General features: G+C 38.0%; 3 protein-coding genes across 4 annotated transcripts; 2 read left to right on the top strand and 1 right to left on the bottom strand.

Moving 5' to 3' along the window:
* Positions 1-3,042: 3,042 nt before the first annotated feature.
* Positions 3,043-5,130, top strand: LOC129237765 (E3 ubiquitin-protein ligase RMND5A). 2 transcript variants are annotated; one of them, XM_054872693.1, is made up of 4 exons: positions 3,043-3,104; positions 3,293-3,675; positions 3,738-4,519; positions 4,590-5,130. In XM_054872693.1, exons 2-4 carry the CDS (start codon positions 3,417-3,419, stop codon positions 4,860-4,862), a joined length of 1,314 nt encoding a protein of 437 aa, XP_054728668.1. In that variant the 5' UTR covers positions 3,043-3,104; positions 3,293-3,416; the 3' UTR covers positions 4,863-5,130. The 2 variants fall into 2 exon arrangements, with proteins under 2 accessions (XP_054728668.1, XP_054728667.1); XM_054872692.1 differs by having other exon boundaries at positions 3,057-3,165.
* Positions 5,131-5,261: 131 nt separating this feature from the next.
* Positions 5,262-22,450, bottom strand: LOC129237764 (DNA-directed RNA polymerase III subunit RPC1). The gene is made up of 13 exons (XM_054872691.1): positions 22,234-22,450; positions 22,042-22,171; positions 21,342-21,985; positions 20,168-21,252; positions 19,964-20,109; positions 9,744-10,161; positions 9,518-9,675; positions 9,179-9,456; positions 8,838-9,105; positions 8,623-8,763; positions 8,406-8,524; positions 7,827-8,334; positions 5,262-5,587 (listed from the first exon to the last, which is right to left on the bottom strand). The coding sequence occupies exons 1-13, from the start codon at positions 22,275-22,277 to the stop codon at positions 5,393-5,395; spliced, it is 4,134 nt and encodes a 1,377-aa protein (XP_054728666.1). The 5' UTR covers positions 22,278-22,450; the 3' UTR covers positions 5,262-5,392.
* LOC129237766 (brachyurin) lies at positions 12,516-14,172 on the top strand. The gene is made up of 2 exons (XM_054872694.1): positions 12,516-12,697; positions 13,389-14,172. The coding sequence occupies exons 1-2, from the start codon at positions 12,608-12,610 to the stop codon at positions 14,124-14,126; spliced, it is 828 nt and encodes a 275-aa protein (XP_054728669.1). The 5' UTR covers positions 12,516-12,607; the 3' UTR covers positions 14,127-14,172.
* Positions 22,451-24,533: the final 2,083 nt, after the last annotated feature.

The following is a 24,533-nucleotide window of genomic DNA, read 5'->3' as shown; positions in this document are numbered from 1 at the left end:
TGCTGTTTCGATAGGTTGGGTCCAAAGGGAGAGGGGGGTTAGATGAGTCGGTTTGAGGGGGCATGTGAAGAGGTGGTTAGTGTCGTGCGGGGTACCTTCGCATGCCGGACATGTGTTTGGTATGTCGGGGTCGATTCTGGATATGTAGGAGTTTAACCTGCTACAGTATCCAGAACGTAGTTGTGCCAGTGTTACACGGGTCTCACGGGGAAGCTGGAGCTCTTCATCTGCGATAGGTGGTGGTTGGACTCCGATTACGGCATTCACAGGGCGGGAGTTCAAGAAGGTGGTAACGGTCTCCCGGTGAATGTTGTTTATAGACTGTCTAAATACTGTCCGGTCCAGTAGGTTACGGTCGGTCTTGTCCTGGATATCGCCAGCGTAGTCAAGGAGGTGTCTCCTGACGTGCCTGGGAGGCGGCTCGGGCTCAAGCAGGTGCCTGCAGGGATGAGACCTACGGTAACATCCGAGCAGGAACTGCTTGCTGAGCAATTTGTTGTGCTCCGCAACTGGGAGCATTTGTGCCTCGTTATGAAGGTGTTGGATAGGTGACATCAGGAGGCACCCGGTCGCTGTCCGAATGGCGGTATTTTGACAGGTCTGTAGCTTAGTCCACTGCGAATCACTAGTTCCAGGCGACCAGACAGGCGCAGCATAGTTGAGAACCGGCCGGCCAAATGCCTTAAATGTCGAAAGCAACAGTTCTTTGTCTTTGCCCCAAGTGCTGCCGGCCAGCGATTTGAGGACCTTGTTGCGATTTTGGACTTTAGTGGCAATTGCGGTTGTATGCGCAGAGAAGGAGAGCAAGCTGTCAAAGGTTACACCAAAAATTTTGGGGTTATTCACAGTCGGAATTGGTGTGTCGTCGACTTTTACCTTAAGGGGCAGCTTGACCTCCTTTGTCCAGGTGGTGAATATGGTCGCCCTGGACTTGGTGGGGGAAAGTTGGAGATTCCTCGCAGTGAAAAAGCGAGAAAGGTCGGTGAGGTAGTTGTTCACTTTGGAACACAGGCCATCGATGTCATTGCCCGACGCCATTATCGTGCAATCGTCAGCGTATGAGATCAGGGAAACTCCCGCTGGTGGTTGGGGGAGCTTCGAGATGTAGAAGTTAAAAAGCAAGGGTGAAAGGACACCACCCTGCGGTACGCCTTGCTTAATCTTCCTCTGCTTTGACATTTGATCTCGAAAAATCACTGACGAGTGCCGACCGCTCAGGTAGTTCGCGGACCACCTCTTCAGCCCTGGCGGGAGTGTCGACTGATAAATGTCATCTAGTAGCGTGGAATGGCTGACTGTATCGAAAGCCTTTTTCAGGTCCAACGCTCCTAGGACAGTCCTCTCGCAGGGGCGGTTTTGGTTAAGCCCGCTATTTATCTGGGCGTTTATGGCGGTGAGTGCAGTGGTGGTGCTGTGCACTCGTCGGAAACCGTGCTGATGTGGGGCTGGGGCCAGGTGTTTCGTGTAGAGTGGGAGTAGGAGGGCTTCAAGTGTCTTCACTACTGGGGAAAGGAGAGTTATCGGCCGATAAGACTCCCCTTGGTTGGCGGGTTTCCCAGGTTTCAGTAGTGGGACCACTCTCCCTGCTTTCCCCTTGTCAGGGATGATGAGAGTGGCCATGGACAGATTGAAAACCCTTGTGAGAAATCCTACTCCCAGGGGTCCCAGATGCTTCAGCATCAGCGCGTTTAAGCCGTCAGGGCCAATGGCTTTCGATGATTTCGAATTGTTGATGGCCCCCTGAACCTCAGTTTGTGCAGCCTTCTGGTAGCACGACGCTTGGTTCTGTCGCCCGGAGGATGCAATATGAAAAGCCGGCTAAAATAGCTCGCGCATCTCTTCGGGTCCGACGAAGTGCAACCGTTGAAGGTGATAGCCACCTTGTCGTTGTGCTTCGTCGGGTTTGACAGAGACCTAACGGTGGACCAGAGCTTACTCACCCCAGAGGTGAGGTTGCAGGTCTTCAGGTGCTCAACCCATTTTGTCCGCTTATGCTGGTTTACCAGTTGCCGGATCTCCAAATTGAGATCCCTTATTCGGGGATCCCCGGGATCGGCCTGGTGTAGGTGGTCACGCTCGTTCGCTAAACTGGCTGCTTCGGCTGGGAAATGAGGACGAATGTCCTTATAACTTCCAGCTGGAATGAAGCGAGCCGCAGCAGCTGTGAGCACCTTGCGGAATGTGCGTTCGCCTACGCGCACATCAGTGGGGATGGGAAGAGCGGCGAAGGTGTCCTCAGTGAATTCCGTGAAGCCGGCCCAATTAGCTTTTTTAAAGTTAAAATAGGACCGGTGATTCGCGGAAACGAAGTCGGCAGGTCTCTCGATCGAGACGATAATGGGCAAGTGGTCTGATGCAAGCGATAGCATAGGTCGCCACGTTATGCTATTTATCAGACCAGCGCTAGCAATTGTTAGGTCAGGCGAGCTGCTGCAATTGCCCACTACCCTGGTGGGGGCGTCGTCGTTCACTGTGCTGAATGTCGAGTCGTCTATCTACTCTGCCAGTTGCTGTCCCCTACGATCATTTGGCAGGCTTGAATGCCAAAGATCGTGATGCGCATTTAAGTCACCTACAACCAATCGGTTTTCACCTCTGATGAGCGCACCTATATCAGGGTGATATCCTGCCGGGCAGCAGGTGACAGGGGGTATATATATGTTAATATATTTCGAGCTCGGAATCGCCTGACCGGACAGCTATGCCTTGACATTCTAAGGTGCTGTCCCTGCGGTCGATTCCTTCATCGATAAGACGATACTGCACAGTGTGGTGGACTATAAACGCTAGGCCACCACCATTGTCTCGCTCGCGATCGTGTCTGTGCACATTATAGCCATCCCTGGTGATCAGAGATGACCTAGCGTGCAGCTTTGTTTCTTGGACCGCAGCTATCTTAATACTGTGCCGGCTCATGAAGTCGACTATCTCGTCGACCTTGCTCGTCTTGATGGGCTGTTTATTGCGCAGCTTGAATACACCCTACATTATACAAAAGATTGTACATATTGAAATCATCTGGCATCATTACGGTTGACGAGCAAGCAAACAACGTTCTCTATAGTCTGTTCTTCCTCAGCGTCGAAAAATAAATGCAAATTTTGGTAAGAAAAACAAAATTGCAAAAATAAAATCTGGTATTTAGATAAGTATAATTTTTTTAAGGTGAGAAGAAAACTGGCGTAATAACTAACACAATTTAATTTGCGAAGTGCAGCTTTTCGATAAAACCAGTTGTTTAGAAATAAAAATTCATCAACATTAAGCTCTTTTTCTTTTCTTATCTTCATAGCGAAAACAAAGACAGCAAAAATCAGGATTTTTTCACATTTTCCTACAAGTCAGTCAACACGCAATAAACTCAACGGAATATAAATAAAAAATAATAATTTGCTCTTTATTGCATTTACGCCAACATGCAAAACGCCGATTTGGAGGCCTTGGCCGCCGTAGAAAAAGAGCTGGATCGAGTCGTATCTAAATTTACAGATATACGAGAAAATGCAGCAGCTGAAATCGCCGATGTCGCCACATTGTTGGAAGAATTGCTGAAAGTGCTCAACAAAGCCGAGCAAGAGATGACTGGCACCATAAATACCAGCACACAGGTAGATGCACCTTCTGATGTAGATGACCCAATGGCTGATGAGGCTGAAATGCAAGTGGAAATGGAGCGTAAGTCGCGAATCTTGCGTCGTGTAAAGTCGTAATTCAAATTATTATTTTTATCTAAATAGCGGCCAAGCCACGGCTTAACGAGTGCCAAGTCAAACATGTGTTGGACACACTTCACAAAGCCAACGAAAAGCTACAACGACTTTCGGCAGAACACCGTGATTTACACGGTGCCGTCTCAAAAGTGGGCAAAGTTATCGATCGCAACTTCGTTTCCGATTTCACAGCCACAACACGAGTTGATGCGCTACAAGACGAAGACAACTTGATGTTTCTAAATAAAGTAATGGCAAAACATTATTGTCGTCAGGGTATGGATGATGTGGCACGTTTACTTATTAAGGAGTCGGGCATGCCCGAGGAAATGGCACAAGAAGTGTTTGACTCGGAGAGCAGTTTCGCCGAAATCTATCGCATTTGGAAAGGTATACAGCAGCAAGAGTTGGGTCCGGCGCTGGAGTGGGCCACGCGCTATTCTAACGAGTTGATTGCCAAAAACTCTACACTGGAATTCAAATTACACCGTTTAGCATTTTTGCAAATAATGTCGCGCGGTATTGGCGCACAGGCAGAGGGGATTGCTTACGCGCGCAAGAATTTTAACAAATTTATTGATCGTTTTGAACATGAAATACCAAATTTAATGGGCTGCTTCATTTACTTGCCCATGGGCATAGACAAGTCGCCGTATAAGCATTTGATCTCACCACAAGTGTGGATGGAGGCATCCTATGTATTTATGAAGGATGCATGCCATACGTTGGGTATCAGCAAAAACTCGGCATTATCGGTTGTCATTAATGCTGGATGTACAGCATTACCGGCGCTACTCAATATCAAACAGGTCGGTTATTTTTATATGGTTATATGTTTAAGATTCAAACCACAAATGCTGCTTTAATATTAATTGCTAGGTGATGCAGTCACGTCAAGTGTTAAGCATTTGGAATGCACGCGATGAATTGCCGATAGAGATTGATCTTGATGCAGAGTATCGTTACCATTCAATTTTTGCCTGTCCCATATTGCGACAGCAAACAACGGAAGATAATCCGCCAAAGCGATTGACCTGTGGACATGTCATCTCCAACGATGCATTGCACAAGCTGAGTAATGGTCATATACTCAAATGCCCCTACTGCCCTGTCGAGCAGAATGCCGATGACGCTGTGCGAATCTACTTTTAAAAAACGCGCGTGCACACATTTATTTCTAAAAAAATACATAAGTCTTCTATACTTGTTTCATTGAAGAGCATTAATTAATATCATTATATTATATTTACGAATATGTAATTAGTATGAAGTAAAACAAAAAAAAAAAAACAAAAATAAGAAACGGACAACTTCTGTCACATCTGTTCTAATTATATTAGTAGGATATTCGATGCAGATTTGAATTGTAGTTATTTAAGTTAACCTAAATAACGTGTTTAAAGGAATTATGTACTGTTTTCATTTTTTTTTTTTAATTAAAAAATATATATACGAGTATGTTTCTCTGAGAAGCTGAGTAATGCAATAATAACTGTTGACGGGTTAGATGAGCTGGGTAGTTTTGTTGCCGAAGGCATATAAGTATACATATATTATTTTTAAATATATTTTTCGCGTTTTGCCGCTTACAAACATAAAATTAACAGTACTTCTTAACAGTTCTTTCTTTTAAATAACACGAAAATATCACCGAAATATTTATATTCACTTCACCAAAGGGGTCACGCTGTAACGGTCTGAAATATTGGTGGTTCCACTTGCGGCAATGCGGTGTCCTCGTGGTTGTGTATAAGCTTAAATAGTCCAGTACCAATTGAGGCAGGCATGCCTAGAATAATACGCTCCGAAACACCATCCACGGCATCGATTTGGCCAAAGTAAGCGGCATCGAATAGATGATCGGCGGTTTTTTCAAACTGAAATGTATTATTTGTGTGAAATAGAGGTTGTAGTTACATGCGATAAGTCTAATTGAGATAAATGGTGAGTAGAAGTAAGTTATTGAAAGAATAAATGACATAAAAAAAAAATTGGCTTCAAAAACTGTCCACCAGAAAAAAATAGAAAAACCAAAAATAATAGGCCTCTTCTATTTGCCACTTCTCTGGTCGGCTCACTTGACGAAAAATTTGCACGTGTAAGCAACAACAAAGTTACCGAGCAAGATTTGCCGCTAGCGAATACCTTAATATCTCATTAAACTGGTGTAACTCACTGTCTTACAAACATATGTATGTAATTTACGGCAGCTATACTCCCGCGTTGCCAACATATTGTTCATTCACTGCGCTTGGCGAAAGAGGCCTAATGATAAAACAATTTCTCGGATTTCAGCCCCTCTTATTTCAAATAGCCCTAAAATGCTTTCTTTGAGGATTCCACTACTTTTATTAAAACAAAAAAGTTTCTGACACCTGATTTATGCCCAACATGCAAAATTAAATCGAAAAAATTAGGTGACCCCTTATTCGCGCATAAAAGTTGAATTTTTCAGTGCTAATAGCTCCTAATTCTCATAGATGAGACGCGAATGGAAGGAAAATTATTTAAAATATTTTTATAATTTTTTTATACGTTGCACCTAAGGGTGCGGCCAGAGTGAACGCTGATGCCGAGCCGAGCCGAGCCGAGCTTATTGACGCTTATTTTCATGCGAGAAGAAAATTTGTATATAACACAGTGAATGCGAGAATCAGCGCTGAAATTTTGTTTATTCCATGTGTTTTGCTCTTATGTCATTTAATTTTGTTGTTCATTTGTGTTTATAAAATTGCTGTACACGGTAATGAATTCATCTGATGAAGAGTATTTTGCTTCTCATAGTGTGATTAACGCAATTATTAACACAAAATAGTTTGGAAAACATCCAATTACACTAAAAAGGAATGAATTTGGTGAATTTCATCATTTATATAATGATTTATCTTATATTTATTTCGTGGAGGGAGCCTGAGAAACGGCTACCCCACTCCATTGGCCAGTTTTTTTCGATTTTCGTGGTGTGGTGCACTATGGATTCCTTCCACCTGGCCAAACTGTTAATAAGGAATATTGTTTAAGCGTTATATGTCGTTTACGTGAAGCAATTCATCTAAAAAGACCAGAATTATGGGCCAACAACTCTTGGTTTTTGCATCACGATAATGCACCGTCTCACACTGCACTCGTTCTTCGTGACCATTTCGCCAAAAATTCCACGCATATCGTTCCGCAACCACCGTATTTGCCCGATTTGGCTCCGTGTGACTTCTGGTTATTCCCAAAACTCAAGAGGCCACTCCGGGGAACGCGTTTCGAGTCGATTGAGGAGATAGATGCTGAATCGAAGAAGGTGCTGATGGCTATACCGGAAATGGACTATTTGGCATGTTTCGGGGATTGGAAAAATCGTTGGCATAGGTGTATTTTATCGAGAGGGGATTATTTTGAAGGGGATGAAATTGATTTACAAGAATAAATAAAGATTTTTCATTTTACAACCAAATTCACCTTACTTTTTGCCCACAGGTAAAAAAAGAAAATATTAATCCTGGCAATCCTAATAAGGATAATGGAAAACTTTTATCAAATTATTGCATTGTCATCGGTCCTTGATAGGTGTGCAAAATTTCAAGTCGATCAGATTTTTAGAAGCCAGTGAAAATTAAGCTCAAAGATTCCGTTACATACATACATACATACATACATACAACCCGACCTAATAAAAGTGTGTTAAAAACACAACTGCACTCTAAAAAGTAAACATCAACAATCCAAAAAAGCGAGCAAAACGCTTTGAAACTGTTTTCTCGCACTCATCGGCTTTGCTCTCTGCTCTTGTCGGCGCTCACTGTGTTATACACAAGCTTATTTGTATTGACTTGTATGTAACCAGTTTTATCGCACTGACAATCTCGGCTCGGCTTTCAGCGTTCACTCTGGCCGCACCCTAAGATCTAAGATTTATGAAAATTTAGAGTTTTGAAAAGAAAAAAATTCAAAATTTGTCAAACTTGCGATTAGAATAAACTTTAAAATTTAGACAAATTAATATTTTAAATTAAAATAATTGAAATAAATTAAATTTCAAAAGTGGCAATTAAAAATAAATGGAATGATATAGAAAACGCAATAAACGAGAATATATAATAATATAGACGAAAACTTATCACTCACCGATGCCAAATTAAATACACTCTCTCGCATTTTTGCCAGCCCATGTCGCGTTATACCCAACACCTCACCGCGCGAGGTCATCTGACTGGCCAGCAACATTATATGACGATGATCCACGCTCATGCCATGACCTTCCATCACATCGGTTATTTCAGTCATAATGGTAGTGCGCGCTGCCTCAATGCCTAATGTATTGTACACTTCCCAGATGTTGTTGCTCTTGGTGCGCGTGCCCACAACGCCAAACGTGGCCATAACATCGCGCAAACCAGCGCCCTCAATACATAGCTTGTAAGTGGACGGTGTGCGCGCGTCATCTATTGCGATAACGGCACGTGAAATATTCGATAAACCAGCTACGACGACATTCTGTATAGATATAGTGAGACGTTGCAATTCAGCGTTGAGTGTGGCACCATGTTTTGACGTATCAATATGCACTGTGATCACTGAAGCACCGACAACATCTACCAGCGCTGGTTTTATGCGTAATTTTGAGGTGCAAATACTGAAAGGAAAAAAAAAAACAGTATTTCAAGAGAAAATGCTAAAAATTGTAATAAACGACAATATCCTTACGAGTAACGCACAGTCTCAGCATTAATTTCTAAACCTAAAACCCGAATACGATTTAAATCCAAACGTATGACTAAGAAGCAATCATCTGGCCTGTATACTTCCTCAATGTACGATGAGATCTATGTGGATGATATGATAAAAGTGATGATAAAAATTGTGTTATTTCTCTCTGGATTAAAACGTTCATAAGTTTGCAACCACCCCCGTCCATGCATACCTCTCCCAGCGTTGTTTTCTCAATGCGCGCCTTCACTTTACGCGCAAATTCCATGTTCGTGTTGTTTTCAATTTCGGCTGTTATGATTGGTGTCGAAATTGTTTTTGTTGCATTAATAATTTCAACAATACGCGGTACACCCTGTGGATTAGATAGCAGGAGAAAAACGTTAAACGTTGCGAAAGGGGAAATTACTACTTGTTTTTAATACACACCTGTGTGATGTTCATAGAAGCAACACCAGCAAAATGGAACGTCTTCAGTGTCATTTGTGTGCCTGGCTCACCTATACTTTGCGCAGCTACGGCACCCACAGCCGTGCCAGGCTCAGTAACGGCACGATTGTATTTATCATTGACCCAACGCATAAAAGTGCGAATTTGTTCTTCGGTGAAGCGTTCAATTTCGTGCGCCAATTTCGGATGTCGTCTGTACTTTGCCTGCACGTCCGCGATCTTTTGTGCTACTTTTTCAATGAAAGCACTGTTTACAAGAAATATATAAAATTGTTATATATATCTGTGTATATTAGAGGAATTAAGTATGTTTTTCTCACATAATTTCGTTTTGGAAATCTTTTCGACTCATGGTAAACTCATCATCTGCTAGTATTTTACGTGCCACCGGCGTAATTTCAGACGCTGCTAGTGGTGTGCTTTTGCGATCTGATACTGTAGCTCGTAAATGATTTAATTGGCGCACCATGTCTACTGGTTTGTTTTTAACTTCCATAAAAACTGGATCTAAACCATCGCCACCATAGATTAGCTCAACTATTTCACCGATGGCATTACGCACGGAACCATCATAATGCACGACCAGATCTTCCAGGCACTAGGAAAGCGCATTAGAAAGATATTTTATTATTATCTAAAAAAAGAAGAGCATAACTCACCTTCACTAATCGGCGCTGTAGATAGCCAGTCTCGGCTGTTTTGACAGCTGTATCGACCAAACCTTCACGACCAGCCATTGTATGAAAGAAAAATTCCGTAGGCGTCAGACCAGAGTAGAAACTATTTTGCACAAATCCACGGGCTGCCGGTATAGCCGCTAATAAATTTTACCAAAAAAATAAATATTTAATATTAAATTAAAAACAAGTTTATCTTTCGACTTACAGAATTTCTCGAAATGTGGCAAAGCACGATTCTCAAATCCATTTGGCACCCGCTTGCCGTTAATGGCCTGCTGACCGACACATGCAATCATCTGTGAAATATTGATGTTGGAGCCTTTCGAACCGGACAGCGCCATAATAAGTGCACTATTCGTAGGATGCAGCTCACGGAAGCAAGCTTTAGCTGCCTGTTCACGAATGGATGAGAGCTCACGCAACATTACTGCTTCGAGCGTTTGCTCGGGTGTACAACCTGGTTGACATTGTAATGTACCCTTTTTCATCTCTAAAATATATTCATCGCATTTAGCATAACCATTTTCCAATAATTTTTGTTTTTCCTCCAGCAGCTTATTGCTTGGTGTAACATCGCTGATGCCAAAGGAGAAGCCACGATTTTGTATGAAATATGAAGCGATCTATGAATAGAAAAATTATTATGAATGTTGTTGTTGTTGTTGTTGTAGCATCATAGCAGCATAAACTTTCTTAATACATATACGGGGAAGGCTGCTGAAGTGACAGCAAAAGATTTCAGTTGCGCGCGCTCAAATGGTATAATACAAGGTGAAGTCCAAAATAAACAAGACTGCCGTTATAAACATAATTTTGATTCCGCCATATTTTTATGAGTTAGTGCGTTTGAAGTTACATCCCTAGCTGATTTCCAGTGAAAGTTTGGTGGCATTCGGTTCAGTGGAAGTGAAGTTATTGCGTCTAAAGTTTCAGAATGTTTGTGCCATCAGAGTTTCGAACAAAGAGCTAATATCAAATTTTGTGTTAAAATCGGTAAAACGAGGCGGTACCGAAACATTTGAATTGATGAAACAAGTTTATGGCGATGATTGTCTAGATGAGAGTTCATGAGTGGTTTACACATATCAGAGATGATTGTGAGGACATAAATGAGAATCAGTAATCACCGAAAACTCCATCGAAATTGTTCATAAATTTATCAAAAATGAACCGAAATCTTCGTTGAAATTCATGGAATCGGAGTTGAATATCTCCAAAACATCGATTTATCGCATTTTAACTGATCATTTGGGCTTACGAAAGGTCTGTGCACGTTTAATTCCGCACGAGTTAACTGAGGACCAAAAATTGCTCAGATTTTAACATTCGAAAGACCTCAATAAAGAGAAAAGGCGAGAAAAGACAGGAACTCCCTTTACAACATTTCAACTGGTGCCAAATGGAAGGCCCTAGACGAACCATCATTCAAAAAATCGCGTTAGGAGAAGTAAAAAATCAAGTCGATGCTCATTTGCTTTTACGACTACAAGGGAATTGCCCACAAGGAGTTCGTTCCAGCGGGCCAAAACGTCAATGCAATTTTCTATCTCGGCGTTTTAGCGTTTGTTGCATCGCATTCGTCGAATTCGCCCTGAATACCGCAAAGGAGGAAGCTGGCACTTATTGCATGATAATCCACAATCCCATCGATCCACTCTTGTGACTGATTTTTTGACTAGAAATTGCAATTTAACCATCAATCACTCACCGTATTCGCCTGATATGGCTCTCTGTGACTTCTACCTACTCCGAAAATTGTATTTGGCCATGAAAGGAAAATATTTTGCGTCCCTAGAGGCCATCCAAAATGCTTGTATCGGTATCCTGAAGGACATTCCAGTTAATGACCCGAAGCACTCTTTCGAAAAGCTTTTAGATCGCGCCAAACAGTGTATCGAGGCCACAGGGGACCAATTTGAATAAATAAACTCGAAATTATCAGAACACCCTGTCGTTTTTATTTTAGCTCAGTGTTGTTTATTTTGGACTTCACTTTGTATTTAGAATTTTTTTCAAATAGCTACAAAAACAAAAAAAAAACGTTTTGCTGAACTTTTGATTATTTCCACTTCCATAAACATTTCACAATGCCATAATTATATAGCAATAAAGCACATAACTTAAGTTTTTGTCAAGAACTACAAGTTTATTTCCTTTATTCTTTAATCCCTGAGGGCGAGAAAAAGAAAAAAACAATTGCACAATAGCCGTTATAAAATCGATGAATGAGCAAATTGCTAAGAATAAAATACTGACATTCTTACACTAAAGCCGTAAAAACTTCTGTGTCTATGCAAGAACGTATTTACACGTACACGTATTTATGGACTTGTATTTTGGACTTAAATTGACTTAACACATTTTATCTCTCAAGCACTATATTGCTGGGTTCTAGTTCGATATTTCAACTATTACTCAACCATAGATGTAGTCTAAGATTATATCTTAATAAGAGTTAAAAAGAATTTTAATTTTTTTTGCATGATCAGACGTTTTTTGATCTAAAAGCAAAAACTACTTAAGTCAAATACGTTGTATTTGTCAAGAGGCCGGATATACATATGTACACTTATATCACAAACAAATATATGATATATGTACATACATATATATATACTAATTTTGATTAAAGTTGCTTTTCGGATTTGTACAGTAGTTACATACATGTTTTTTGTAATCAGCTGATAGTTGTTTTTATAAATTTTGCTTTTTTTGCAAGCAGCTAACATGCCATAAACACTATAATTAAGAGAACGAACTCCTGTTGGTGCGATAAGATACTGAGTACGACAATTGCTGAATGAATTAAACAATTAAAAAAATACAAAAAACTTCTAAGAGAGATATCGCATCTGTGGGAAAACCGCCAGTGAGAGCTTCAACTTTTCAAACAACTTAATATGATAAAAAAATCATATAGTATAGATATGGCTTAATCATTGGAGCACAAAGCATTTTTTATAAAACTTGACGACGGTCAATGCGACAGAGCAGTGTGTTACATTATTTGGCAAGGTGTGCTAGTTGTTGTGGACCTTTGCTGTTGTTTCTACTTAGTTCCTCAGTAAAATGAGTCGTAAAATTTTGGCATTCTTATGCCTTTCATTGCTATTGGCGTCTGCGCAAAGTTATGTTCCCGATATCAGGCTTGGGCAGATTGTGAGTGTTTAACGATATTTTAAAAATTTTAAAGGAAAGGAGGTAAAATAAAACTGATTGCTGTTGTTGTTGCAATAAATGCTGTTGGCAGCATATATGAAATCGTAGTAATTCCGGCAATATGAAATCGTTGTAATTCCGGCAAGAAAGTAAAATAAAAAACGTTGTGTTCTTTCGCTACCTTTAGTTGAAGTGGCCAAGCGTAATTCAAATAAGTAATTCTTCTTCTTCACACAAATTTCTTAATATGGTATACACTCTTCATTCATTTCAATTACTCTCCGAATAGCATGCATAAAATACATATTTATATGTATGCATATAAACACATGTGCATGTGGGCGTGCAATTGAGTTGAAACACGTACTTAAATATTTATATTTTCAAAAACCGACTTTTACCATAAAAGAGATTAAAAAATATACGTATCTTAAAATAATAAATTTAATAAAAGTGTTCCAATGAGACGAGCGGCTATGAACGTCACTTATAACCGCATGTATTTAAAAAAAATAATAATAATGATAATAATATCACACGTTGGCAACGCGGATGTGTTATTTAAGCGCCGGTTAAATGTCTCCTCCGTTTTTAATGTATTCTTTGTAATTTCTTAGACTATGTTTTTAATTCTTTTATAAAGCTATGAATATTTAAAATAATTTACACATTCTTTTCTCTTCCTTGACAGCAAAATCGCATTATTTCGGGTACACCTGCCTCGCTTGGCCAATTTCCCTGGCAAGTGATATTAAAATTAGATCCGCTAGATGATTTGCTTTGTGGTGGTTCGATTATAGCATCATCTTGGGTACTCACCGCAGCACATTGCACTTATGGACAAACTTCTATGTTTCTCATGTTTGGCACTATAATATTTGACAATCCTAATGCCCTAAATATGACATCAACACAATTGTACGTCCATCCAAATTACAATGAAGAGAATTTAAATAATGATGTGTCACTGATTGAGCTACCAACACCATTGACATTTAGCACAATTATACAACCAATACAATTGGTACCAAGTTCAGCGGCAAGCTACAATTTCATTGGTCAAGTGGCCATAATCGCTGGCTTTGGTTTAACCGATGATGAATACACGGATTTTTCAAATAATCTATTATATGCACAAGTAGAAATCATTAATAATAGTAAGTGTTTAGCGGTGTTCGGAACAAGTGTAGTTCTTAGCTCAACATTGTGCGCTAAAGGCGAAAATGGCACTGATATGTCGATATGCAGCGGTGATTCTGGTGGTCCGCTAATAACGCAAGATTCGAGTGGCACGTGGATGCAAATTGGCATAAATTCGTTTGTTGCAGAAGATATGTGTACTGAGGGATACCCGTCGGGTTATGCGCGTTTAACCTCATTCCTGGCTTACATATCGCAAGTGACGGGTATAAATTTCAATAGTACTTAAAAGGATATGGTTGAGATGGATATTAAATAAATTTCGCTAAATTTAATTAGCGTGACTGTTTTTTTCATATTTTATTTATTAATTTAAGCATTTAGAACACAATTAACATAGCAAGTGATTCAAGTGCCTTTGCAACTGTTCGTTGTTGTTTTGTTGTAGCAGCATAAACATTCCCCATACATATACGGGGAATGCTGCTGAAGTGACAGTCCTTGGCCGGATATAAATCCGGGTCGTTCCGGTTACGTAGAACCGACTGTCGTGGGGAAAATTCTTATTCAAACATAAGACTAACTCAAGAATACTTGATATGGTTTTGTTGAAAATTATAGCCATATATGTATATTATCACGACTCACAGTGCGGCCGATTCCCAAAAAGCTGGCCAAAAGTCGAAAAAAAAAGTTTCTAGATAGAGTTTTTTTGTCTTTGGGTTGGCTACAGTAATGTCTTGAGTAGTGAAAACCGTTCATAGCAACGTCCTGTACCCTAAGTATCCTCTGTATTTTCAGTCGCAACGTGGCCTTCGTTTGAGCATCGTATTACTGTCGATGAATAATGAAAGTTGTACACATTTGAAAGATTTTGTAATGGAGTAAATTGAACAAAACCAAATGGAATCATCTTCGGAAGGTTAGTAAAATACGAGAAATCTTTAGTACATATCAATACCTGGACACAAAATTTTTAGCTGCAGCAATACGTAGATACATTTTTTGCAATTTTTTTTATAAAATTTGCGTTTTCAAACTGTATAGTAATACAACGCCGTCATATGCTGCTTTGAAACCTATTAAAGGTTACTCAAAAAAGTAATGGTTACTGAATAAAACAAGATTCAGCTGCTACCACTTGCTACCTTGCGACCCCAAAAACATATAAATTTACATGCATCTTGATTATGTTCTTGAATATACGCTATTTCACGTGAGGGGGTGGCCAATAGGGGTGGAAGGGGGTGGATTTTCCAAATTTTAAGATCAAATTCGTAATCAGCGACCCCGACAACCCCCGAGTAAGAAATTTTGAATCAATTACTTAATTTTTTGAGTTTTGGCCAGCTTTTCGGGAATCGGCCGGGACTGGGAATATAAACGAAAAAAAAAAAATATATATATATAACGAAATTCCACTAGAGATACAAATTCGGGTTGAATGTATTTGTAGCAAATAATTTATTGTATTGTTTTTGCACATTAATTGCTTCTCGGAAGCTCTTGAAATTTTACCCAGATAAGATACGAAATACATCGAGCACCAATCAATAGGATTTAATATGAATTGTTCTCCTCATGTAGTTCTGCTAAAATCTGTGGTATAGTAAATAATGAGTTTAGGGATTTACCAATGTTCGATAGTTGTTTTATTTTATTTTGTGGCAGCTGTTTAAGTAATTGCGTTGCAATATAACATCAGCAATAATTCTTAATTAATTTCAGCGTTACGCTGGCTCGTGTTGTAGACAAGCGTAGTTTAGCATTCAAACACAAGACGAAATACATATGGCATATCAGTTAAAGCTAATTTAGCAAGCTTAAAGCAGAGTAATTAGACTGATAAAGTTGCTCCTGCAATAGCAATAACTCTTGATAACATTGCATTGCTGGCTGTTAATAATTATAATAAATGTAATAATAATGAGCTACCATTTTTGTCCTAAGCCTTAGCGGTAGCAACTTAAACTTGTGAGGCATATGCATTTATGCCAAAAGATATTAATTTAACAGAGGCGAACGAATGCATTAGAGGTATTATTTTTTGCTTTATAATTTAGTACAAAAATTCCTTAAAGGAACAGTGCGCAAGTCCAACATTACCAAAAATGCTTAATAAAGGGTGTTTTTTTTAGAGGTTAGGTTTTCAAGATGAAATAAAACGTATATAATTTAATGTTATGGCCAAGAATTTAACTTTATTATAAAGATAAGGGTTTGCCATTATATTTTAAAAATGATTTCGGGTAAGTGGCCGCCGCGGCTGGCTCGAATAAATTCCAGCCGAGAGGCCCAATTTTCGACCACTTTTTGCAGCAATTGGGGCCGTATGTCAGCAATAACGCGCCGAATATTCTCTTCCAAGACGTCAATCGTCTCGGGCTTATCTGCGTAGACAAGCGACTTCACATAGCCCCACAAGAAATATTCCCACGGCGCGAGATAATGCGCTCACCAAAAGTTTCCTTCAATAAATCGATTGTTGCGTTGGCTGTATGGCATGTAGCGCCGTCTTGTTGGAACCAAAGGTCTTCCACATCAATATCGTCCAATTCAGGCACGAAAAAGCCATTAATCATGGCTCTATAGCGCTCTCCATTGACTGTAACATTATGGCCGGCTTCATTTTTAAAGAAATATGGACCAATGATTCCCTCTGCCCATAGAGCACACCAAACAGTGACTTTTTGAGGATGTAACGGCGTCTCAGCAATAGCTTGTGGATTATGTTCACTCCAAATGCGACAATTTTGCTTATTGATATACCCATTCAACCAAAAGTGAGCTTCATCGCTGAACAAAAACCATTATTTTCGAACCGCGCGAACCGAACCATTATTTTCGTAATAAATTTGCACGATTTGCAAACGTTGTTCAGGTGTAAGTCTATTCATTATGAAATGGCAAACCAAACTGAGCATAAATCAAGTGACAGCTGTCAAAAAGACCATCTACGAAAAAAGTAGTGCCAACTTGAAAACCTAACCTCTAAAAAAACACCCTTTAATTAAGCTAATTTATTGATATATCAGCTAATTTCGGCTTTATTCTGTCCTAAAGAAAAACTTTTATTCTTAAAGTAAAGGGATAAACAATTTTGTATATTCCGAGTACAAAAATTCAGTTTTTGTTACGCTCTTTAGTCAAATGTGAAAAACAAATAACTGAAAGCGGGGCACAAACGCCACTAATGAGCCTGTGCAATTAACTAATTTCTAACTGTTCTCAAGAACACGCGGAATATATTTATCACATAAGAACCTATACTGTGTTTCGAAATATTTCGGCACCACCCCCAAACTAAGGGCTTATGCTTTTCGGATAAAAAATATTCCATAAAACGATTGTACAGCATTCGACAATTCGAGAATAACCATAGGCAAACGTTTTTATAGAATATTGTATATTTAGTTCATTTAGATTTTCCTCATCAAGTTGGTCTCCTTGCCGTGGGGATGAGGCTTAAGTGTTGGTTTAACCCCCATATCACGTTAAGGGGGGAGCCTGGTTTATGAGGTCTAAAAATTGCATCTCTTTGCGATTTTTTTTTTTTAAGGAAAAAATTAATTTAGCACTGCAAAGTTTTTTCTATCTTTTAATGAACATTTAAAAAGTATAAAAAATTTTTGTAACTGGTTAAAATAAGTTGAAAAAAATGTTTAATATAGAAATTAGTAGAGCGCTGCAACGCTGGAGTTTCCTACTGGCGTACAAGATGCAGCTCGTAATTATTATCTAAAGCAAAAAATTCAAATGGATTTCTAATTATCATGATTTTTTATTCTAGATGAACTGAGAAAGCTGAGAGAAATTCCTAAATTTCAAATTTTTGGAGGTTTTAAAGAAAAAAATGCCTTTCTATAAAAAAAATTCACTTCAACTTGGTATAAAAATCTTGAAATTTTTTTTTTATCTATTTTGTTTGTTCAAATATAAGAGAATTTAATACTGAAGGGAACAAGCTATGATTAATTTCAAAAGGTTCATTAGTTTTTTTTTCATTCACGTACGCCAATTCAAAGAAATCATACAAATGAAAAGTCGAGAAAAGAAGATAAAGTTTGTACTATAGCTGTCCGGTCACAGCGTAACTACCTGACGCTCGCCTACCTTTGGCTTTGTATCTACGGAAATATTGAGAATTAGGCTCTGTAACTTTGTGTGAATATTCTGAAATATATTAGGAATCGCTTAAGACGAAAAAAAAATGATTTTTTTGACCTTATAAACCAGGCTCACCCCTTAACCCACCACGATATGGTGGGTAATGCATGCGTAAAAACTACACTTATTCATGCACACATATATATATATATGTATATGAATATATATTCTCAATGTTATACTTGAACAACTTATAAACCCATTCTAGTATTTCTCAGCGAAGTAATACATCTTAAACCTTTTAACTGAGAAAACACTATCTATATTAGGTCCATTAAGGGGTAACACCACTGTAGAAATTTCAAAAAATTGATTTTTTTTTTATAAGCTTAAAAAATTCTTTGAACCTTTTAAAATACAGAACAAAAAGTTTTATACGTTACCGAAGTCTATTTCATAAATATTTTAAGCTTTTAACCAAGCGTTAGTGACTGCTACCTAACGACTTCTCCAAATTTCCAAACTTTAAACGCGTTTTTCTCAAAACACGTTTTCTGAAATTGGCACGCAGCATAACTCAAACAATTTTAAATATTTTTAATCAGGTTTTTCACTACGTCTGTATAATAACCTTCTTAAGAGAAGAGCGTAGGGGATTTTCGATAGATTAATTTAAACGATTGTTATAATTATTTAAGTGCCGTTATTTTAGTCCAAAATAGAGTTTTTTCCTTCAAATGCTTGCTAATTCCACAAAAATAAATATTTTTTAAATCCCCTACGTGTTTCTCTAGCTATTCTTATCTAGATTAAGAAAAAAAATGTTTCTTTGTTCCAGATTAAAATTTGCACCCTCTGTGCTGCGTGCCGCGGAGCTCCTTCAAGAGAAACCACATTACAAAAATGTCTACAATGCCGCCATTTTGTAAAATTTTTCGATCAAACTTTGTACTTTTGTATTTTAGTATATAAGTAATAACTTCCCAAATCAGAGTGATTGTTTCCCCTTTCCTTCTATACAAAAAAATTCTTTAAAAATCGTGTTTATTTTACGCGTGTACAGTGGTGTTACCCCTTAAGTGTTGGTTTAACCCCCATATCAAGGATGTTAACCCACCACGATATGATATGGTCGGTAATGCATGCGTAAAAACTACACTTATTCATGCACACATTAATTCATATAAACATATTCTCAAATGTTATACTTGAACAACCAATAAACCCATTCTAGTATCTCTCAGCGAAGTAGTACATCTTAAACCTTTTAACTGAGAACACACTATCTATACCTATAAAAAAAGTGATTAAAATGGAGAATGTATGTAAATACATTTTATATAAAATTTTGAAAAAGCTTATTCGAAGTCATATATTAAATAGGAAACCGCCAATGATATAGCGGTATGTACATCTAAACTACAACCTCCAGTCACCGGTGCTGCGAATTCCAAAATACAAATCGAAAGCATTGAAGGTATCTTATGCGTTTTATGCTTGTACTTCTTGGTTATTAACTTATTTGCCAATATATGTATGTACATGCGTACATGCATAGACGGAAGCAAGGAAAATAACAACAAAGCTGCGATTGCCACAATACAATTGCAAATGGAATGTACTTCATCTGGCAGCGACGATGAAATGGAACAAATTATTCTGGACAAAAGGAAATCATGTGATGCTAAGCCCGTTATTTTGCATTTTATTTGCTTAATTTTTTTTTTTTAATTTAATACGAATTTGCTCAACTGAATTGTTGTGATTTTTCTCACCAACAATTTAATCAGCTGTTCGTAAAACTGGCAAATTGTTCCTGGTTTTGCGTTCATGTATTTTTTTTTATATTATTCTCTTTGAGAGCGAATTCTCGGAAATTAAGTTACTGACAAGTTACTGCATAAATTTTACATGACCACATTTATTCATTGTATAAATGAAATGACTCAAGTAAGCACATATTCGATACTTTAATTGAGAAAATTCTACAGTTTTGTTTAATATAAGCATTCCACTTACCCTCGCTAAACGCCACATGCATTTGGTGGCGTACAATTCTCCAAAGTCCCGCAATATAGCATAGAATATGCAATTTTTCGTACCAGAACCCAGTGTGCTCTTATCCATTGAACCACAAATGAGTTCTGAATTACGCACAATGACCCCTAAAATAAAAAAAAATAATAAAAAATAATTTGTATACGATTTGCCCTAATAGCTTACACGAATCTCGCACACACAAGTCGTAGTTACTAGTGTAGTTGCGCCCTTTTGTTATCAAATTCGCCTTTACAGGACATTGTGTGTTAGGACGCAAGAGTAGACTGAATATTTGTTTGCCCGTCCAGAGTTTTCGTGGTTTTAATATTGCCGGCGGTGGCATATCGATCCGCATATTAGCATCTGGTCCAGCTAGAAAGCATGCAGCCAGTTGCATAGCCTGTTCCTTAGTAAGAAATTCGTCTTTTTGTGTCAATAGGTAGCCGCCTGTAATGAAATCTTGTGTTGCCGCAATGAGTATTTCTCCATTTTTAGGTGTAATCAAATTGGATTTATTGCCCATGAGTATAAGTGCTTCCGCACGTGCCTCCTCTGTCTGTGGCAAATGTAAATTCATTTCATCACCGTCGAAATCAGCATTATACGGTGTGCATGCGCATTCATTGAAACGGAATGTTCGCTGTGGTTGCACCTTAGCCTGATGGCACATAATAGACATTTTATGCAATGAGGGTTGGCGATTGAAGAGCACTATATCGCCATCGCATAAATGTCGCTCGACAATGTCACCACACATTAGATCATGCGCAACTTTGTCACGATTACCGTATGCGAGATACTTTTTGAATGTTGAACCCCGTTGTTGTACATAATTGGCACCTGGATGTTTCTGTGTGCCATTTTTCACGAGCTCTTTCATCTTTTGTATATTTGCGGGATTTACACGCTCCGGATAGGTAAGTATTTTGGCGACGCGTTCCGGTACGCCTACTTGGTGTATCATTAGGTTAGGATCGGGTGATATGACTGTGCGTCCAGAGAAGTCAACACGTTTGCCAGATAAATTGCCACGAAAGCGACCCTGTTTGCCCTTTAAGCGTTGCACAATACCTCGTGTCATCTTTTTCGGCGCCATATTTAGTGGAATACCAGAGAGTTCGCTGTGAAAATACAGTGCAACGTGTAGTTGTAAAAAGTCCCAATCTTCTTGAATAAGTTCGATTTTGCCACCGCCAGTCATATGTTTTTGGATAACATCGTTGATGAGCAATATTTCGCTTTGTTTCATTGTCAAATCGTCTTCAGTACTGTAAGATAAATCCAGTGAATGTTTAACAAAAAAAAAAGAAAAGCAAAATAAAATAAAGAACATGAAAAAGTAAAACATTTCACTTACGTTCCAGCTTTAACTTCGGACAAAACCGAGGGACGTATGCAAACTGGTGGTACAAAAATGCGCGTCACTATTAAATTTGCTGGACTAGCATACCCGGAAGTCATACCAAGCAAAGGTATATCACTTTTCGGTATACTTTTAAACAATTCCAATACTGTTAATGGATTTAGTTCCTCTACTTGGTTGTGAGATGTTAAGGTTTGTTGAAGTTCGCGATTATTTTCTGTCGCTAGCAATAACTCGTTTAGCGCATCACTCATGACAGCGTCTGGTTTTTTTCCTTTGCATGGGTCATGCAGTATCTTTAGTAGTCCTTGACCTTTCTTAACGCCTCCACTAGGAGCATCACAGTTGGGACATTTTGCCAGTTTTTTTGCTTTACCTAAAATTTGGCCGTGCAACGACTTCTTTGCTAAATACGACAGGTCTGGATTTAGCAGCTTCTTCTCGAATATGCGCTTATCCTGCTCCCGAAGCATTACATGCGAGCAACTTTTGCAAATCATCTGTAAAATTGAAATTGTTGCACGGAAATGACCTACGTGAAATACTGGTAAAGCAAGATCCAAGTAACCAAAATGACCAATACACTCATTTAAACCCTGGCCACAAGTATCACAGGTGGCATCTTTGGTGCTTACACCCTAATGGTAGGAAAAATATTAATATATAAATGGACGTACATAAACCATTTTCTTACCATGCGCTTATCCAGCACGCCATAAGGAACAGGTTGACGTTGCCCTTGATACAAGTTTTTTGAAACAATACGTAAATGCGCTTCCTGCTGGATTTCTTCTGGGCTGCTAATGCAAAATTGCACATGGGAACTGGAAAATAAATTACACAAATTTGATTGGACAATCGCGAATCTTTCTTATACTATAATTACATTTTTTTTATGACATCTGCTTCGCGAAACTGCTCTTTCGGCATTTTTAAGCAGGAAAATTAAAAAGATTTACTATTTCAACAAAAATGTGACTTCAACAATACATGAAATATACAACACGCCGATTCAGGTTGTAGAGAACTTTTATCATTCTTGATACCGCTTTGCATTTTTGTTGCTATTTGGTACGTTCACCATAAATGCCAAAACGCGAAGTAATAGACAAAACAGAATAATATTCTTATAAGAAGAGCTGCCAGATTTTAAATTTCTTAAAGCACTACATTTGAAGAAAGCGTTTTACCACATTAAATTCACTTAATTTTTTTTAATTTATTGTAAAATAATAATTTATTGTTATTTTCCATATATTAAATAAATAAATAATTTTTTTTAAATCAAACATTACATTTGTTTCATAACAGTTTGTATTTAATCAAAGTAAAAAATAAACTTATCATGTAATTCAATAACACAAAATTTCTTCGTATATTTTATTTATTTATTATTTATTTATTATTATTAAAGCCAAACATACAACCATAGGTTTTTTACAATGATTGACCTTAAGAATAGTTTACATAAAAGGATTCACAGTAAAATTAAAATTAAAATTACAGATAGTAGTAAAGAAGTATAAGTTGGAGAAAAGTATTAAAAAAGGAAAGTAAGGTAAAAATAATAGTAATAGGAGTAAAGATCAATTGGAAGAGATTTAAATAATGTGGAACAATTTGAGTACATTCAGCAAATTTCGGCACGGTAGCGAAGCAATTTATTTTTGAAACACGAGCTTTCTTTTATACGTTTAATTTTGTAAGGTAAGGTATTCCAAAGATGGACAGAGAACACAAAGTACTGACGTTCAGTCACCACACAACTGTATTTCATCGAGACTAAGTTTAACGAAACGGCAGGACTTTGAAAATATAAGACGATCTTTGAGGTATCTGGGTTCCTGAGTGTTTATGATCTTCTGGAGTAAAATTAAACATTTAAACCTAAGCAAGTCGCAAAAGGATACGGAAGCAATTTTTTTCGCAAAAACAGATGTATGGTCATAACGTTTTTTACAGTACACGTATTTTGCAATGTTATTATACAAGACATTAAGCTTACTACGACACACATTATCACAAGGAGTATATAACTCACAACCATACAGTAACGTTGGTAACAAATACGTTTTAGCTAGTAGCAGTCGAATGTTTACTGGTGTAAAATGTTGAGTTGTCCATAAATTTCGGAGCATATCATAAACTTTGCCTATGACAGTAAAGATGTGGTTGATCCATGTGAAAGTTCTATTAAATGTAACCCCTAAGTATTTAACATAGCCCACATATCTAATCACAGCATCATTTAGTTTGACTTCTGTATAGCCATCGAGCTTGATATATTTTTTGTATATAACGATACATTGGGACTTATCAGGATTAAGAATTAATCCGTTGTCAGAAGCCCACTTGCTTATGAGGCTCAAGTCAGAATTAATATTACTTATGCAAATATCAATACAGCTAATGGGACAACTAACATATAATTGAACGTCATCAGCATATACATGGACATCACTATATTTAATCGCACTGTACAAATCGTTAATGTACAAGACAAATAAAAGAATTTTAGAAAGCTGCCAGGAAGCTCAAGTCGTTAGTTATAATAGAAATATGTTAAATTCACGGCCAAAGTCGAAAAGTCTGGTTAACTCCGGGAGCCAAACGGATGGTTAAAAAAAGCTGATGAGATTAAGGCCCAGTAATTCATACAGTATGTTAAAATTTGTTGGTAAAAATGTTATGGGGCATGTAGTAAACGGTAGGTCCTGAAAATTCAGAGATGGGGGTAGGATTTTGTTGGTATTCCATACTTCTGGGGTTAAACGCGATACGCACGGTAAAGGCGAGGTCAGCACTTTCTAAAAATCCCACTTTCCCCCTATGATTCCTTCTAATTTCTGAGTAATTTGCTTAAGTTTTTTAACTTGATAATTTGTTTAGCGCACTTTGAATGTGTTTACTTAGACCAACTCCAGATAAACCATTCGTAGTATTTTGCGTAAAAAGCTTGATTAAGATGTTTATATGCTTTATCAGAAGTTGAACATTGCGTATTGCTACTAACCAATATCCTCATGAGGAATAGGCACATTAAACTGGTATCAACAGTAGAGCAAAAACTACATGAGTTTGTTTTTGATACTGGCGTCTAGAATGGCAAAATTTTGGAGCAAAAATTGACTTTTTAGAGTAATTTTAACAAAATTTACACTTAAGTGACCAAATAAATAGAAGAAA

The sequence above is a fragment of the Anastrepha obliqua genome, chromosome 2, assembly GCF_027943255.1.
Source record: "Anastrepha obliqua isolate idAnaObli1 chromosome 2, idAnaObli1_1.0, whole genome shotgun sequence".
NCBI classification, from domain to species: domain Eukaryota; kingdom Metazoa; phylum Arthropoda; class Insecta; order Diptera; family Tephritidae; genus Anastrepha; species Anastrepha obliqua.
Note: the sequence above shows the minus strand (reverse complement) of the source record. Positions and strands in the feature narration are given on the sequence as shown.

Coding starts and splice junctions, on each gene's coding strand:
- LOC129237765 (XM_054872693.1), top strand. CDS start 3,417: ATGCAAAACGCCGATTTGGAGGCCTTGGCCGCCGTAGAAAAAGAGCTG. Junction 3,676..3,737: donor AATGCAAGTGGAAATGGAGC/GTAAGTCGCGAA, acceptor TTATCTAAATAG/CGGCCAAGCCACGGCTTAAC. Junction 4,520..4,589: donor CGCTACTCAATATCAAACAG/GTCGGTTATTTT, acceptor ATTAATTGCTAG/GTGATGCAGTCACGTCAAGT.
- LOC129237764 (XM_054872691.1), bottom strand. CDS start 22,277: ATGCCGAAAGAGCAGTTTCGCGAAGCAGATGTCATAAAAAAAAT. Junction 22,172..22,233: donor GCAGATGTCATAAAAAAAAT/GTAATTATAGTA, acceptor TTTATTTTCCAG/TTCCCATGTGCAATTTTGCA. Junction 20,110..20,167: donor CTTGTGTGTGCGAGATTCGT/GTAAGCTATTAG, acceptor TTTTTATTTTAG/GGGTCATTGTGCGTAATTCA.
- LOC129237766 (XM_054872694.1), top strand. CDS start 12,608: ATGAGTCGTAAAATTTTGGCATTCTTATGCCTTTCATTGCTATTGGCG. Junction 12,698..13,388: donor ATATCAGGCTTGGGCAGATT/GTGAGTGTTTAA, acceptor CTTCCTTGACAG/CAAAATCGCATTATTTCGGG.